At 44.7% G+C, this 15232-nt stretch overlaps 1 protein-coding gene across 3 annotated transcripts in view; it reads right to left on the reverse strand.

Annotated features, from left to right (window-relative positions):
* Positions 1–1226: 1226 nt before the first annotated feature.
* Positions 1227–15232, reverse strand: part of RNF130 (ring finger protein 130) — a 55468-nt gene continuing 41462 nt past the window's right edge. For 2 of the 3 annotated variants that reach the window (XM_053990795.1, XM_053990792.1), the window contains one exon: positions 14100–14290. In XM_053990795.1, the coding sequence (XP_053846770.1) occupies positions 14139–14290 (152 nt within the window). In that variant the 3' untranslated portion in view covers positions 14100–14138. Of the gene's footprint in view, positions 8062–14099; positions 14291–15232 lie in introns of those variants that run through there. The other variant, XM_053990794.1, reaches the window with a different exon arrangement.

Here is a 15232-nt window from a genome sequence, read left to right on the forward strand (position 1 = left end):
CTCTGGCGGCCCGGCCCCCTCACTGCCTCCGCAGCGCCCGGGTCGCGGGTTCGAGCCCCGGGTCCGGACGGCGCCGGTGCCGCCTCCCGGGACTGTCCGCGGTGGGCAGGCGGGGGTCACCGCCGCGCTCTGCAGAGCTCCTCTGCCTCCCGGTGGCACACTGTGGCATTGAAAAGACCTGACTTGAACGGCCCGAAGTTGTGCGTGGGAAGGGGGAGGGGGGTGTTTAGGTTGGATATTAGAAAAATATCCACCCCAGGGGGTGGTCGGGCACTGGAACAGCAGAGACCTGTCCAGCACTCCTGCCCAGTCTGGCGATGCTTCCATCTCCCCTCTGGGAATGTGGGAATTAATTTCCCCTTTTTGCTGTGAAGAACATGCTCTTCAGCATCCCAGCCTCGTGAATTCAGTGTGGGGGTCCTGCATCCCCGTCCTGGCAGCTGGTTCATTTCAGTCTTTGCTTTGCAGCTCTGGAGCCCACTCAAAGCTTGTGGCCCAGTCCAAGGATGATCTTTGCGGCACGCAGGGCTGGATTCCCTCTCGTCCCTTGTCTGCAGAGCAACTTCCCAATAATTTAGTGAACCGCTATTCTTGTTTCAAAAACCATTACAGAGCCTCCAGGCAAACTCTGAAATTGTTACAACAGCAGAAAACACTGACATCTACCATCTCTGTGCTTACTGCCCAGCTCCCAGGAAGGCGGGAATGCCATGGTTTTTTTAGGCTTTAAATCCTTTAACCCCGGATGATCTATCTTTGTTAGTGCAATGCCCTAATCCCAGCTGGAGGCTTGTACACTGCTCTAATATAAATACTTATTAGCTGGCTCAGCCTGCAGGGCTGTGCCTTCACCTCAATGGCATGGCTGTTTCTGGGGAGCAGCAGGGTGGTTTCTGAAGGCTGGGTGTCCTGTGGGAAGGGTTTGAACACTGGGAGAAGATGCTGAAGGATCATTCCCTGCTTAACTACTGATGTTCTTGCTCACTCTGTGCCATCTTTAAGGTGGCAAAAACTGTGAGAAGGTGGATTAGTGTCTCCAGCATATTCATAAGCCAAAAAAAAAAAAATTACATCAGAGTGGGAAAATCCTCTCTGAAAATGGATCTGTTGACGATGTTGTTCCACACTACCCTCTAAGACAGATCTATAAGAAATGCTGGAGGGACTGGAGTCACTGGGTCACTTTCATTCTCCCATATTTTCAGACACCAAACTCACAAACTCCGTATTTTTAAACTGCTTTTTATTGAAATGTAGTACATTAGCAAACCCTAACTAGTCGGTATACACTATGAACATACTGGCATATACCACGTAACTACAATACAGTGTTATATTACATCAAAACATGTCAACAAGTTCTGCTGCTGGCAAACCACACTTCCACAGGGGCTGGAAAGCTGTGGCTGAGGGGAGGGCACTGTGTGTCCCTGTGTCCCCGCAGTGTCCCCAGACCCCTGGCAGCTGCTGGCGTGTTCAGGTTACCTGGTCACACCGGTGTGACCCACCTGGCAGCAGGCCAGTTCAAACAGACTCTCCATTTTACACGCACGCAAATTGGGTTTTTTTTTTGTTGTTGTTTGCTGCAGTCTCCTGTGCCCAAAGGCTGGGGAGTCCCCTCTCTGCTGAGATAAAATGATCCTGTTTTGGTGGAGTCAGTGCATAGTTAGCCACGGCCTTGAGCAGGTGATCCTGGACAGGCATGGTCATCCAGAGAAGCTTTTAGTATTTAACATCTACTTGCAAACTGCAGCAGGGCTGATGGGACAAGCAGAAGAGCGATGCTACCACTCCTTTTGCTCCAAAAGGTTATTCCCCTTTATAGGAGCAGTGCAACAGACCTTACCAGTGCTGGCAGTCAAGCCTAGACATACAGGGTGGGAAGAGTCTGCCTGCTGATGTGGTGGCACAGGAAAGGCCTCTCGTTCATGTAGCACCTTCCAGCACAAGCAGAAAGCAACAGGCTGAGGCACTGCCTTGCTGGGACCTCATGAACCCGCACCAGGAGCTTTGCTTTGACAGCCCCAAACACTCTATTAAACGTTCCTGGCTTAACAGCAGCAAAGAACACGTTTACTTTCACGCCCAGACTTTCCTGTGCTGGAGCATGGGAGGGTTGCTGAGCTGTTTTCTGTATGATCCTCCCTCCCAGAGCAGCCCAGTCTGTGGGGAGGCTGCAGGCAGCTGCAGCTCCTGCTGCCCGAGACAGTGTGAGGGTGTTACAGACACAGGCACGGGGCATCCACAGCAAATCTGATGATCTATGCCTTAACATAGCCCAGCAGAGCTGCTCTGCTGCGAATTAATGGCTCTTGTCCCCCTGAGGGGTTTGGGCAGCTGAAGAACAAGTCAGAGCCAGGCAAAGGCGAGCCCTGGAGTATGTGAGAAGCAAAAAAAAAAAAAAAAAAAAAAAAAAAAAAAAAAAAAAGGCAAATGGCACATAAATGCACACAGCTGAGCTCAGGGAAAAGAATAAAAATTCCTGGCTCCTGAGGGGCTTCTAGATACAAGTGGAGAAAGGAATAGCCCAGCAGGAGTGAGGGAGCCTTCACATACACGTCCATCTGATTTCTGGGCTGCAAGCCCCCAGTCCCAGCTGTATGGCACTAGTTAATGTTACACCTCAGCCTTGCATTGAAATCAGTCTAAGCAGCTTCAACTTCAATAAAACACTATGTTGTTTTTATTTGTAGGAATATTAATACTTAACTCCTTAGGAAAGGGACTATTTTTGGGCAACAGTTTATACCACAGGGTCCCCAGGCCCAGAGACCCTGGACATTATTGCAGTAAGAAATACAAAATATTCAGATGTTATTGCACAACCTACACATCCATTTCTGTCCACGTGAGCATCTCCATGAGGCTAATGGGCAGAAGAGCAGAAGGATGCTCTATTCAGGGATCCAGAGAACGAGCATCCCACAACAACAGCCCAGATCCCACACACTCTGCTTTGGCTGAGCACAGCCCACCAGGAACCTCTGTGCTCCCACAGACCATGGTTTGGAGTGATGCATCCCCTTGGAGGGGCTGGCTGGCATGCTGATGGCACAGTGAGGTGATGGCACAGTGATGAAGATGCTGGAGAACAGGTGGACAGCAGTGCCTGCACAACAGGGACCTTCACCCAGCTCTCCAGAGGAGGAGGAAGCCAGTAGTAACTGATGGAGTGGAAAGGTAGAGATTAGAATCAAGGGTGTCTGGGAATGTCGCAGGCTTTTAAAAAGACTAGGTTAATGGAAGGATCAATCAACTGACAGATAACAAGGTGTCAATTAGTAGTGCTTTGCAAAGGCTCTGTGAGCAGATTTCATCCCCCACTAAAGCACTTTGCAAGCACCAGGTAAACCTGACACGCTCTTGTGAATTTGGGGTTTTTGGTCAACATCTCAGGACATCACTGGCTGGGGGTTACAGAGCATCATGGCTCTGCATCAGGAGCAAAATCCCACCTGGAGTCCTGCTCTTGTCACTGCATCCCACAAGGAAGGGGTAGGGAGCACAGCTTTTTCTCTTAATTATTTCAAAGACAAGGGAAAAAAAGCAGAAATGAGCACCAGCATACTGAAGTACTGTCTATCTCTCCCCTGATCTCCCCCCAGTCTGTTTAGTTGGAACATCTTTCCCTCTCTCATTCCTTCCCTTGCTCACCAGTTTCCACCAAGTGTGCCAGAGCTGAGGCTGCCCTGCAGTGCAGCAAGTCTAGCAGGGAAAGGAAAAAGTGAAGATATCTTTAAATATAACAACACATATGCAAGCTGTCATGGCACATCACACACTCTTCTGCACCGCTCAGGCTGGAAAATTAGGTCAAGTATGGCTGGGTAACACAGGGTGAAAAAGGAGTAAAAGCTTTACTTGGGAATTTGAAGGTGTTTCCTGAGGTCCCTGACCTTAGCTCTCCTGTTCTCCTCTCCCCACCCTGCAGGGCTGGCAGCAGCCCTATGGCTCTTGCCTTTGCCCCACTGTGCCTTGGCTTCTGAGCTGCTGTGCTATTTCCTGTGCTGTAAAAAACAAATGACTATTAGCTAAGCAAAATAACAAATATTTTTAATAATTAAGTCAACTCACTTGCCAGTAATCAGGCTGCAGAGCTGCCTGAACTTCAGCTCAACCCTGGTGCCTTCATCCTTCAGCTCATGAACTGACTGTGGCACTACCTCAAACCTAAATTGGACTGAACAAGTCCTGGAGCCTCAGCGTGACCCATGTTTCCTGCACAATTCCCTCTGCTTTCCAGGAGCTGGTAAAAAGCTCTTGGCCCTCCCAAGCCTTTGCACTATTTTACATGAATGCGTTTAAAGAAAACATGTGTGAAAGTCTCATAACATAGTCCTAGACATGTTTATTAAACTGGTTTTGGTTTTTCTTTGGCTAATGCAGGATACCTGGCTATTCCTGTAGCATCCTCAGGTGCCAGGGCAAGCATCCTAGAGCAAAGGGACAATGCAGATTCCAACACATGAGCTCACTGGAGGGAGCAATGGTGAGGGTCGTTAGGTAAATTTTAACATGCTTCAAATGTAATAATTAATGTTGTGTATTATAGGTAAAAAGCACACTTACAATCTGGTTTCTCACTGGCAATTATCCTCTAAGAACACAAGCAAACCTTGATTTTACAAATGTCTTATGGGAACATGCAAAACTTTCATAGAAGTTTCAAGAAGCTGAGAAAGAGAAGGCAAAGTGTTGGGGTTCAAATACTTTAGGAAAACACTTGGAGATAAAAGTTTTTTTTTTATATGTAGAAGTCATAAACTGAATGTTTTCCTGTTAAAAAAAAAGCACTTTTTTTAACCTTGAAAATGATTTTCCAAGTTACTGGCACTTACAGTGCCAGTAGGTTGCTGTATATTTTACTTCTGTGAAATGACTCAACCACACACAGCACCACTGCAGCAGAACAAGAACAACAATGCTCATCAAGCTTTTTTTATATACTGATTAATATTAAAAGGAAAACCTCAAACTTACCAACACAGCCCAGAAAAAATCACCCATGTTGCTGTGGTGCCTCCTCCCCATCCTAAATATGACTAACTGGGGAAGGCCTGCTCCAGCATGTCCTGGCACACACGTAGGGACCGATTGCTTGAACAAGCTTTTAATTTTTCCAGTGTTGCAAGATGTCCCAAATCCAGGATGTCAATTACAAATACCAGCTCCCCTATCCAAGATGCTACAGCACAAATCCATTTTTACATTGCTGTGCCAGACCCTCATCTCCACTGAGGCAAACCTGCCATCCCCCTGCTTAAAACCAAGATGTTCGGTTAGAAATAAGATTTAGCAAAATACAAATTATGTTAGTTATTATTTTGTCTTTGGGGGATTTGTGCTTTCTAATTTTTAATTTCCATGCCTCTTCTAGCCTTTCTGTATATTCTAGCACACAGGCTCAGTTGGAGCTGAGAAATCATCAGGTTTGGTTTCATACTGAAACTGTGCCCCAGTGACATTCCCAGGGGCTTTAGGGGAAATCCCGGTGTTGGGATGGGGCAGCCCCTATGAGAAAGATTTGCTTGGGGCGTCAGCACCCCACACAGTGCTACAAGAGCCTGTCCTACCCAAAACGCCACCGGAGCAGCTCTGTGCTGGCTGGAAGACAACAAGACATGTTGGCATTTAACCAGGAACACCCAAGTATCTGGGTTTATCATAACCTGACTGCCCTCATGGATAAAAACAAGCCCCATAGCATCCTTGAGAGATGGTGATTTTCCTCTTGGGCATTTGCGTTCCCAAGGCGCCGCTCCCACGTGTCCCTGCTGATCTCACAGATTACGAAAACAGGGGCTGCTCAACCAGCCCTTCTGCCGCCCCCGAGTCCCGTACAGGTTCAGCTCAGCCAGGCTGGGATGGGGAGCTGTGCCCAGGCCCGGGAGCAGCTCAGCCAGGCTGGGATGGGGAGCTGTGCCCAGGCCCGGGAGCAGCTCAGCTAGGCTGGGCTGGGGAGCTGTGCCCAGGCCCGGGAGCAGCTCAGCTAGGCTGGGATGGGGAGCTGTGCCTGGGCTCGCCGGTGGCGCCCGGAGCTGTCGCTGCCTGCCCCGCACCAGAGGAGAGATGCTGACCACCACCCGCTGCTGCCCCAGCCCCTGTGGCACTTCCTGTGACCTTCACTTCTGCTTTGTAGGAGAAAGTGGGTGTCAAAATTGTGCTCTTAAAAAAGTTTGGGGCTTCAGCACATTTCCAGAGCAAGCTGAATGGCAATAAAAGTGCATTCGGTAAATATCAATGTGGGTATTATGAGAAAAAACCTCCCTACACTTCACGCCACCCACTCTTGAATTATCAGATTAAATAAAGCTGACACACAGCAACAAAAGTCAAAGCATGCTCGGCAAAGAGGCTCATTTCCTCATTTTACAGAGCTGGGTTTTTCTTTTTCTCTTCAACATCCATGTTAAATACACAGCTGAACCACACTTCAGAAAAGGATATATGTTAAGCAGACTACTATAAAATTAAAAACATTATAAAGGAGGGAAAATTCCCCTGCTTGTAGCAAAAGCGGGTGAAATTAAAGCACGGCAGGATAAGTCTTACCTTTCTTTTTGGCTTAACTGATTTCTCAAGATTCCTATACAGAGGGTGAAACTGTGTTTCACATTACAAGGACACAAATGAGTTTCTACACCTACAGTAACTTAGACTGCAATGGAGAAAAATCCAAACATTCATTAACAGCTATGCATTGTCCGGTAGGAAATGGTGGAGCAGAAGCACTTGCTCCTCCGTGTCGGCTCATTTGAGGAACGCTGAGGATGACTTAGCTCCAGAGGTTCCTCTCTTGCTCTCTATTTCTGCATTGTTCTCTCAGAAACTTGCAAACAATATCCATTTCCCCACCACTTTTGTCACATGCTGGTAAAAATTGATTTTTCCTGCAGCGTGTCAAAGCAGTAGCTGCTTTCCTTTCTTCTCCTGCTTTCTGCATTCCTGTTATTGATGTCAGTGGGAAAGGGCACAGCTCAGAGAACGTATTTGTTAAATAACTGTTGCAGATCTCAACAGGAGAGTGGGATAAGAAGCTTACCTCTTTTCTTCTCTGTGTAATGCCAACATGCTGGCTTTTAAAAAACCTCAGTGAAAAATTTGGTGGATTTTTTACCCCCCATCCCCCCCCCAAAAAGTTACATGAGAAAGAAAGCTAATTTGATTCCTGCATATTTCAAAAAGTCTAATGGTTTTTACGTAGATCAAGTGCTGGTTCTGTGAATGTCCTCTCTACAGAAAGAGACTCACTTGACTTCAGCACACAGAAGGACCAAAAGTATATTCTGTGTATACCATTTTTCTCCTGCTTCAATCAAATTGGAGAAAAAAAAAAAATCCAAGCATCAACTCCTTGAAATCTTTCTGCAAATGCAGGTCCTCTCTGCAGCTTGAACATCAGACTGGCTCGCCACTGTCCGGGGTTAAGTGGGTTGTAGGAAACTCAATGCACTTATAAAGGTCCCTCCCAGAAGGGGCTATTTCACAGTAAGGTTATGGATTGACCAAGATATACGAGTGCTTTTACCAGTCACTGGCCATCTCCTCTACAACCAGTTCCCTTTCTGACATTGCCCAACCATCTGGACAACTAAAAAATTGGAAACAGCAGATGCCTGCGTAAGAGACGCATTTGCAGTTCAGCACAAACTCTTAGGGCCACCGTAAACCTCTCCTGCATCGCCGCGGCTGGGCCGACACAGCTCCCCATGCTGTTACTCAGCAATTTCCATCAGACAACCTTGCTTGTCACAGCTCTTTGTCACCTCAAAGATGCCACCCTCAGAATCCACCACAGCTGGTCTTCGTCTGTGCAAACGAGAAGGCGGGTTCGTGTTCTGGAAAAAGCAGCTCTTCTTCAGACAAAGGAGATCCATGGAAAGAGTACACAACAATAGGAATGAGAAATGAAAAAAACGGAAAAAGGGCCAGGAAGGAGCATGGATTCCTTTCAGGTTTTGTTCTCGTCGTACATGTCCAAGGCAGGCTCGATGGTTGAGAACTCGCTCTCGTAGACCAGGCTTCGAGGGGACAGAGAGTTACGATGGAAGAAGTGACTGCCTGTAAGAGGTAGAACAAAACCACATTAGCAACACATATGAACAATGGAAGAACTGAGTAAAGCATCCTCATACCTGTGTGATGGATGCAAACACAGTACACATGGAAAAAACAGCCACCCTTCAACACAAAGCAGTAACAACCATATGAAACATTTCCCCTCTGTTCCAGTGCTCCCCAGCCAATTTAAAGCAACTGCTTTCCATATGCATGAACAGTCACACCTCAAATGGCTCTTTCAGATAAAAGAGGTCAAGTCTGAGCAAGGCTGGGGCAGGCCAGAGTTTTGCACTTGGTGCTGGCTGTTGATCTACAGCCTTGTAAAGCAGGGATGTGCTTCCTCAGCAGACCCTGAAATCTCCAAACCACTGTGCCCTGCACCAGCACCAAGTGCTTCAGTTCAGGGTCAAAAGGAAGGAGCAGGCAGAGCGAGGGGTTCCCCAGGGATCATCCCACCGATGCTGCTGGAAGCTTGACTTCCTCCAGAGCTCAGCAAACTCCATCCACATGAGTCACCTTCTAGAAACAGCCACCTATGGATTTCCTTGCACGTAACCAAGGAGACCCAACCCTCCTTTCACTGGCAATAACCAAAACAGGCACCCTGTGGCTGTTGATAAACTGGGGAGTGGAAGTCCTTTTTTTTCCTTGGTAGCCTGGCATTCCCATGGCTCTCTGAATCCACAGATGTGTTTTTGCAAGGAGCCCAGCCCTTCTGCTGTACAAATGATTCTCTCTGAAAGCATCTATCATCAGATCAGGCCCTTGGCCAAAACGCTTCATTACCTGGTTTCTTGATCCCAGCGGGAATTAGCTGGGAGCAAGGCTGCTTAGATTACAACAGCTACATGAGCCAAACTGGAGGCAACTGAAAAGCTTCCAAGTACATCAAAAAGGCATGCAACAAACAAAGGTGCCTCCAGTTTCAGGCATCAGTGAAGCAAGATGCTTACGGAATTGTAGTTTTAGCCCTGGTAGATTTTAGCTGCTTAAATCCCCCTTTCTTAGCCAAATTTTGAGCCCAGCCTATCCCATTCTGAAATAAAGACTTAACAGAAGACATAAGAAAATAAGAATTCAGCTGCTACTGTCCAAAATGCCTTTTCTCCTTTCCCACTCACCCAAGACACAGATTTTGTGTCCTTTGGTAACAAGTGCCCAGCAGGAAAATGGAGTCGGGCAATGGATCTGCTCCTCTTTCACAAGCAGAAGTCAATGTACATACTCATTCCACCATTTGCAATGAGAATGGGAAGTTGTCATAAGCAAATTAATTTTTGATCTTGTAGTTAACTGAAATTAGTGGTTACACTGCAGTGGATTGTTGAATCTGCCAGAAGCATGTATCCAGGTACTTGGGACAAGTGGGCTGTCTTGGAATATACTTCCAGAAGCAGTTTGTGGGGAATGATAAACACTCATTTTCTGGATCTGAACCATCCCCCAGATTTACAGGTTTCTAAAACTGGGCAATGACTAAAATAAAAGCAAATAAATAAATAAATAAATAGATAAATAAAGGTTGAGTGTTTAAGGAAACATAAAGCTGGAACTGTGACTTCCAGATTATCATGGTCTGTCTCCAACAGCTGGACTTGATGACCTTAGAGATCTTTTCCAACCTTAATGATTCTATGATTCAAGCAAAAAAACCTCAAACCCTGAACCTGCTTTGAAATTATACCAGATAAAACTGATTTCAAGACTGTGTCAGGCTCATTTACTTTTTGATGAGTGAGTCTCATTTTGCAGTTGAAATAAGCTGTGAATATTGGATATTTCATCCCTCCTCCCTTCACCTGCTGCAATGTTACACCAGTGCTCAAACAAATCAAAGGGATTCAAAAACTTGGTGCTGCTTTTGTTTTTATTACACAGAAATCAAATGTGGGATTAGGAAGCAGACGGCCCAGGCTGTCATTTCCTCTGTGTGCACCCAGACTTCCACTCTAGCAGGTTGGAGGGAGAGATTTAATCAACAGGCAGAGCAGGTCATCTGACAACAAGTATTTTATATAAATCTGGAAATAGACAGTGTATACCAAGCACCTCTAAAATTCTTTACTATGACGTTTTTGTCCTTCTTGGCAAAGGAAATTTAAACCACCCACTTCCAGGAAGGCTGCATGTTTCCATACAGATAGATATCTCTTGGCTTCCGTACCATTTTTGAGACACATCTCTCATTCTTTTCCTAATTGTCTCCTCTCCCATCCAGTGCAGCCAGCCCAGAGCTGAGACTCCAGCTGCTGCTCAGTGTTTTCCACTACTCAATCTTCAGGTGCTCCATTAACCAGGTCAGGAGCATTGCCCATAGCTTATGGCTGGAGCAGCAGGGCACAGTGACCCAGCCATGCTCCTCTTAATGCAGAAAATTGCTACTGTTTGTTTAAAAATGTGGCGTTGGTCCAGCTGATTTATTTACTGAATAAATGTTTTTAACGACAAGTGAAAACATCCGCAGTTCCAAATTCAGCTTATGAATCTGTTCTTCCTATTTTGCATTTACCAAGAAAGATCAAGATTTATTCCTTAGGTACAGAAAACAAATGGGAAGGCTGCATGCAGTTTCAATACATGAAGATGAATCCTTCAGTGCCCTCTGCCACTATTCTTCATTATATGCTTTAAAAGAACTTTTCAGATAATTTGCATTGAGTGTGAAAATAAACATACTACCCTGGAACTGATCTTTATACCCACCATAGGATGCCACCGAAGTGAGGACAAGACCAAGGCCAAAACCTCAAGAGGCACAGCACTGCAGGTGCCTCAGGATTAAGTATCACCTGGTGTTCCCTCTCCATCTGAAACTATCTTAATGCCCTTAGCCATGAATCAGGGCCATCTTCTACCACAAGCTGCAGTCCCTTCCACAGTTCCTCCAGCAAAGACTTCTTAATGTGGAAATCTAATCAGAGCACTCCCTACCTTAATCTGTTTTCGACACCCTCTCAGTTAAGGAACAGAGTGAAACTATTTCATAGAGCATCCTTTCCTCAAAGCCAGCTTAGCAGGAAGACTTTAAAGCAATTGCATGAACAGTCACACCTCAAATGGCTCTTTCAGATAAAAGAGGTTAAGTCTGAGCAAGGCTGGGGCAGGCTGGAGATCTGCACTCGATGCTGGCTGTTGATCTACAGCCTTGTAAAGCAGGGATGTGCTTCCTCAGAAGACCCAGAAAGACTTGGTTACCATCGTGTAGACATGGTGGGATGACTGGCACAACTGGAGTGCTTCAACAGATGGCTAAAACCTCTTCAGAAGGGCCAGGCAAGGAAGGAGACTCCTTGGGGTAGCCCTGTGGGGCTCACAGAGCCACTTCCCATAATTTACGAGCAATCCCAGCCACCTGGGGAGGTCCCAGCTGAGTGGAAGTCAGCAGATGTGACACCCAGCTACAAGAAGGGCTGGAAGGGTGGTCTGGGAAACTGCAGGCCTGTCAGCCTGACCTTGGTGCCAGGCAGAGAAGGCCATGGAACAGATCATTTTAGTGCCATCACATGGGACATCCAGGACAAGCAGGGGGTCAGACCCAGCCAGGGTGGGTTTAGGAAAAACAGGTCCTCTTGACAAACCTGGTCTTCTGTGACAAGGTGACCCACTCAGTGGATGAAGGAAAGGCCGTGGATATGTCTACCTGTACTTTGGAAAAGTCTGACACTGCGTCCCACAGCACTCTCTTGGAAACTGGCTGCCATGGCTTGGACAGGTGCACAGTACATGGGGTAAGAACAGGCTGGATGGCTCAGCCCAGAGAGCGATGGGCAATGGAGTTACATCCACAGGGCCCAGAAATGTTTGGTGTCTTTATCAATGATCTGGATGAGGGGATTGAGTGCATCCTCAGTCAGTTTGCAGCCAACACCAAATTGGGTTGATCTTCTGGAGGGCAGGAAGGCTCCACAGATGGATCTGGACAGGCTGGATCAAGGTATTAAAAAGATACAGATGTGGCACTTGGGGACATGGTTTAGTGGTGGGCTTGGCAGTGCTGGGTTAATGATTGGACTTGATGATCTTAGGGGGCTTTTCCAGCCTAAGTGGTTCTATGATTCTATGAAAACCTTTGGGGATTTCCTCTGTCTATCCAGAGTAAAAAAAAAAAAAAAAAAAAAAAAAAAAAAAAAAAAAAAAAAAAAAAAGTTTCTGGGATGATGTAGAGCCCATCTTTGAACATATTTATTTCATTAACAGGTAAACATGCACTGATTGCCTGACCTCTAAGTAACCTATGAAAAGTTGTACCATTATTAACACTTTGTTGAGACAATTGTTAGAGGCTCAAAAGAAAAACTAGAAAAGATGATGCTGAGTTATTGAAATCTTCCATGGAGGAAATGCATTAAAAAGTCCTGTCAACCCTTTTGGTCCAAGTATCACTCGACTTCTCCTTCTGCTGCTGTTCTGAAGAAGAAACATGAACTGGAACTATTATGGTGCCTTTTGCATCTGGGTTATGCAGTCCCTGCCCAGCAGCATTAAGTAGCACTTATGGAATTTTGCTTCAGGAGACAAGCACAAACTTATCAGTTTTACTACTGCTGTTGAGAGATGAGTGAAGAAAACATGTATCATAGCTTGTTCCCTAAATCATGCTCTAACCACATTCCTCCATTTTTGGCAACAACACTCAGTTGACACATGCTGTACGTTACAGCCCTCAAACACAGAATGTTTGGGGTTTTTTTCCTTCTCATGAGTAAGTCCAATGGGGTTTTCCAGTCTTTCAAAATGTACTTACTGGTCTATCGATTTGTTTCCATATTTCTTTCAGAATTTCACAAGGACACACTAAAGAAGAATTCTATTAAATGCACTGAAGCTATCACATTCTTCACTGCTTATTATAAAAGCTGCCTTCTCAGCTGAAGCCTGATGGACAAATAAGAATTAAGAAACCATTTTAATGTAGCATCTGGCTGGGTTCCTAAATTCTAAAATTGCCTATACATAAAAATAAAATTAAATTAAATCCTCTAGTTCCCAGTACATAAAAAAATTAAATCTTACAGCAAAATTGCTTCTCTCTGTTCATTTAATTAAATTAGAAAGCATTCACTTTCTAAATCTTAATTCGAGAACAACAAAAACAACCAAACACAGAACAGTTTTTAACTTCTGTCAATTACTTTTTCCTTCCCAACTTGTTACCTTCAATTACCCATCTCGTTAAGTCAAGCATTAGCATTTGGCTGCAACTCAGGCCCGTGTGTTTTAACTGACTGTTGTGAAATTACTCACACGGGGTTGCATAACTTGCATGAAACTGCCAGAGTGAGGACAGTGAGGGGAGATGTTTTCCCTCTGTCTCCTCACCAGAACAGAAGCTGTGGCAAGAAAGGACATGCTTGCACAGAGTTTCTACATTAAAGAGCGTTATCAATCTTCTATAATCTGAATTTGAACCAAAACTAACCCCTGCCCCTGATCTGAAAGGAGGCTTCACGCATGGCAGTGGGGGAAATGCTGCATTTTCACTTGTTATTTGGAAGGAAGAAGTGGTTTAGAGCAGCTTCACTTTTATCAAAAGGAGGGTGGGGTGAAAGTAAAAGACAGGAAAGGTTTATGATTTGTGTTTTGAGACCACAGCATTGCAAATCTCCAGCAATGCCTGGCCTCAAGGCAAAAATCATACTGCAGTGCTCCCAGGGTGACTGGGAGTGTTACAGGAGGAGAAACTGAGAAAATGTTCTTATTTCAAATTAATTTTCAGCTGGAGTCAAGGTAAGTCCATTATAGCAGAATTGACAGCTTGACCCAGCTTTTTTCCCTAACAAGGTGATGTCAAATAATTACTAACAACACTTTTTAGTCACCTCAGTGGCAGTTGAGTCACTTGACTGGCATCATAACAAGGGCACTGCATGAGATTTCCACTACTTAGCTTGTGTCCCAAATGAATGGAGAAAAATAGAGATCTGCAAAGATGAAATCATTCAAAGGAAATAAAGCACCTTATTAAATTTACAAAATGCTCTCAGACTTGAGTACCAACACAGAAAGCCCAAGAAAAATGAAATTCTCACAGAGTAAGATTTCATTATTAAAGTTTTTTTTATTTCTTCACTTTTTCTTTAATACAAAGCTTTGGCATCAGCAAATTTTATGAAAAAATAGAATGTACTAAATAATTGCTTGTGCTGCATGATCGATAAATGATGCATAAAAATAGGTGTCTCTCTCCAAGGCAATCGGCCGGAAAGCGTTTCTTCAATAGCATTCTGCTCTGCAGGGCAGAAGAAAAAGGAACAAAATATTTATGTTAAAGTTAATACTGCCAATAAGAAAAAAAAAAAAAAAAAAAAAAAAAAAAAAAAAAAAAAATCCTGTAAAAGTAAGTTAGTGAAAAATGACTTATTATACAAAGCCAGAGCATTAAGAGATGTCTGTATTTGTCACATCATTCCTGCAGGACAGCCAGTGGTCTGAGCACTTTTAAGCTTTTGAGGACACTCCATCTGCTACTGAAAACTTTCTCTAAGTGGTGCTATCCAACATTTGGGCTTTTTGGGCTTAAACCCACACTTACAAAGTGTGTGTTTTCTGACTGTTCCCTAGGAAGCAAGGCAAATTGTGCTGCTTCTGTTCCTTTCAAACACTGCCTAGAACTTTTTATACTGATGCTGTAAGGGTATTTTGAGACCAAGAGAAAGCAGCTGGTTCCTTATTTTATCACTGAGACAATGCTTACTTTCATCACAACTATTTAAAAATGCATGTGTGTGTATTTATACATACACACAAACACACATATACACAGCTAAATATGCATATACTTACAACTCCAGAACTAATATTCTAAATAACTATGTTTAAGCTGTGGGAAGGACATAGTAAAGAAAAGGTACAGGATATGTTTTTAGGTGAGTTTTAAAGCAGAATTTCCGGTCTGTTACTTGCATCAGCATTTTACATGGCCTCATTCTTGCTACTGTTGTTTTTCAATAAGAAAACCCCCTCAGATTCTCTTGAAACACTACCATAAGAAAGCCAGGGATGTCAGCATTGCTTTTTACATGGAGAGCAGCATAAAAAGCAGGTATGCTGTTTAATAGAAAAAGCAATGAGAAGGAGCTGCCATATATCTGGCATGATACTCAGCACAGGAAATTCTTTGTCTGGCACTGAGAAGGTGTCAGTGAAACAATAAATTTTAGCATTAGTGTCA

Source organism: Vidua macroura, chromosome 15, assembly GCF_024509145.1.
Source record: "Vidua macroura isolate BioBank_ID:100142 chromosome 15, ASM2450914v1, whole genome shotgun sequence".
NCBI classification, from domain to species: Eukaryota; Metazoa; Chordata; class Aves; order Passeriformes; family Viduidae; genus Vidua; species Vidua macroura.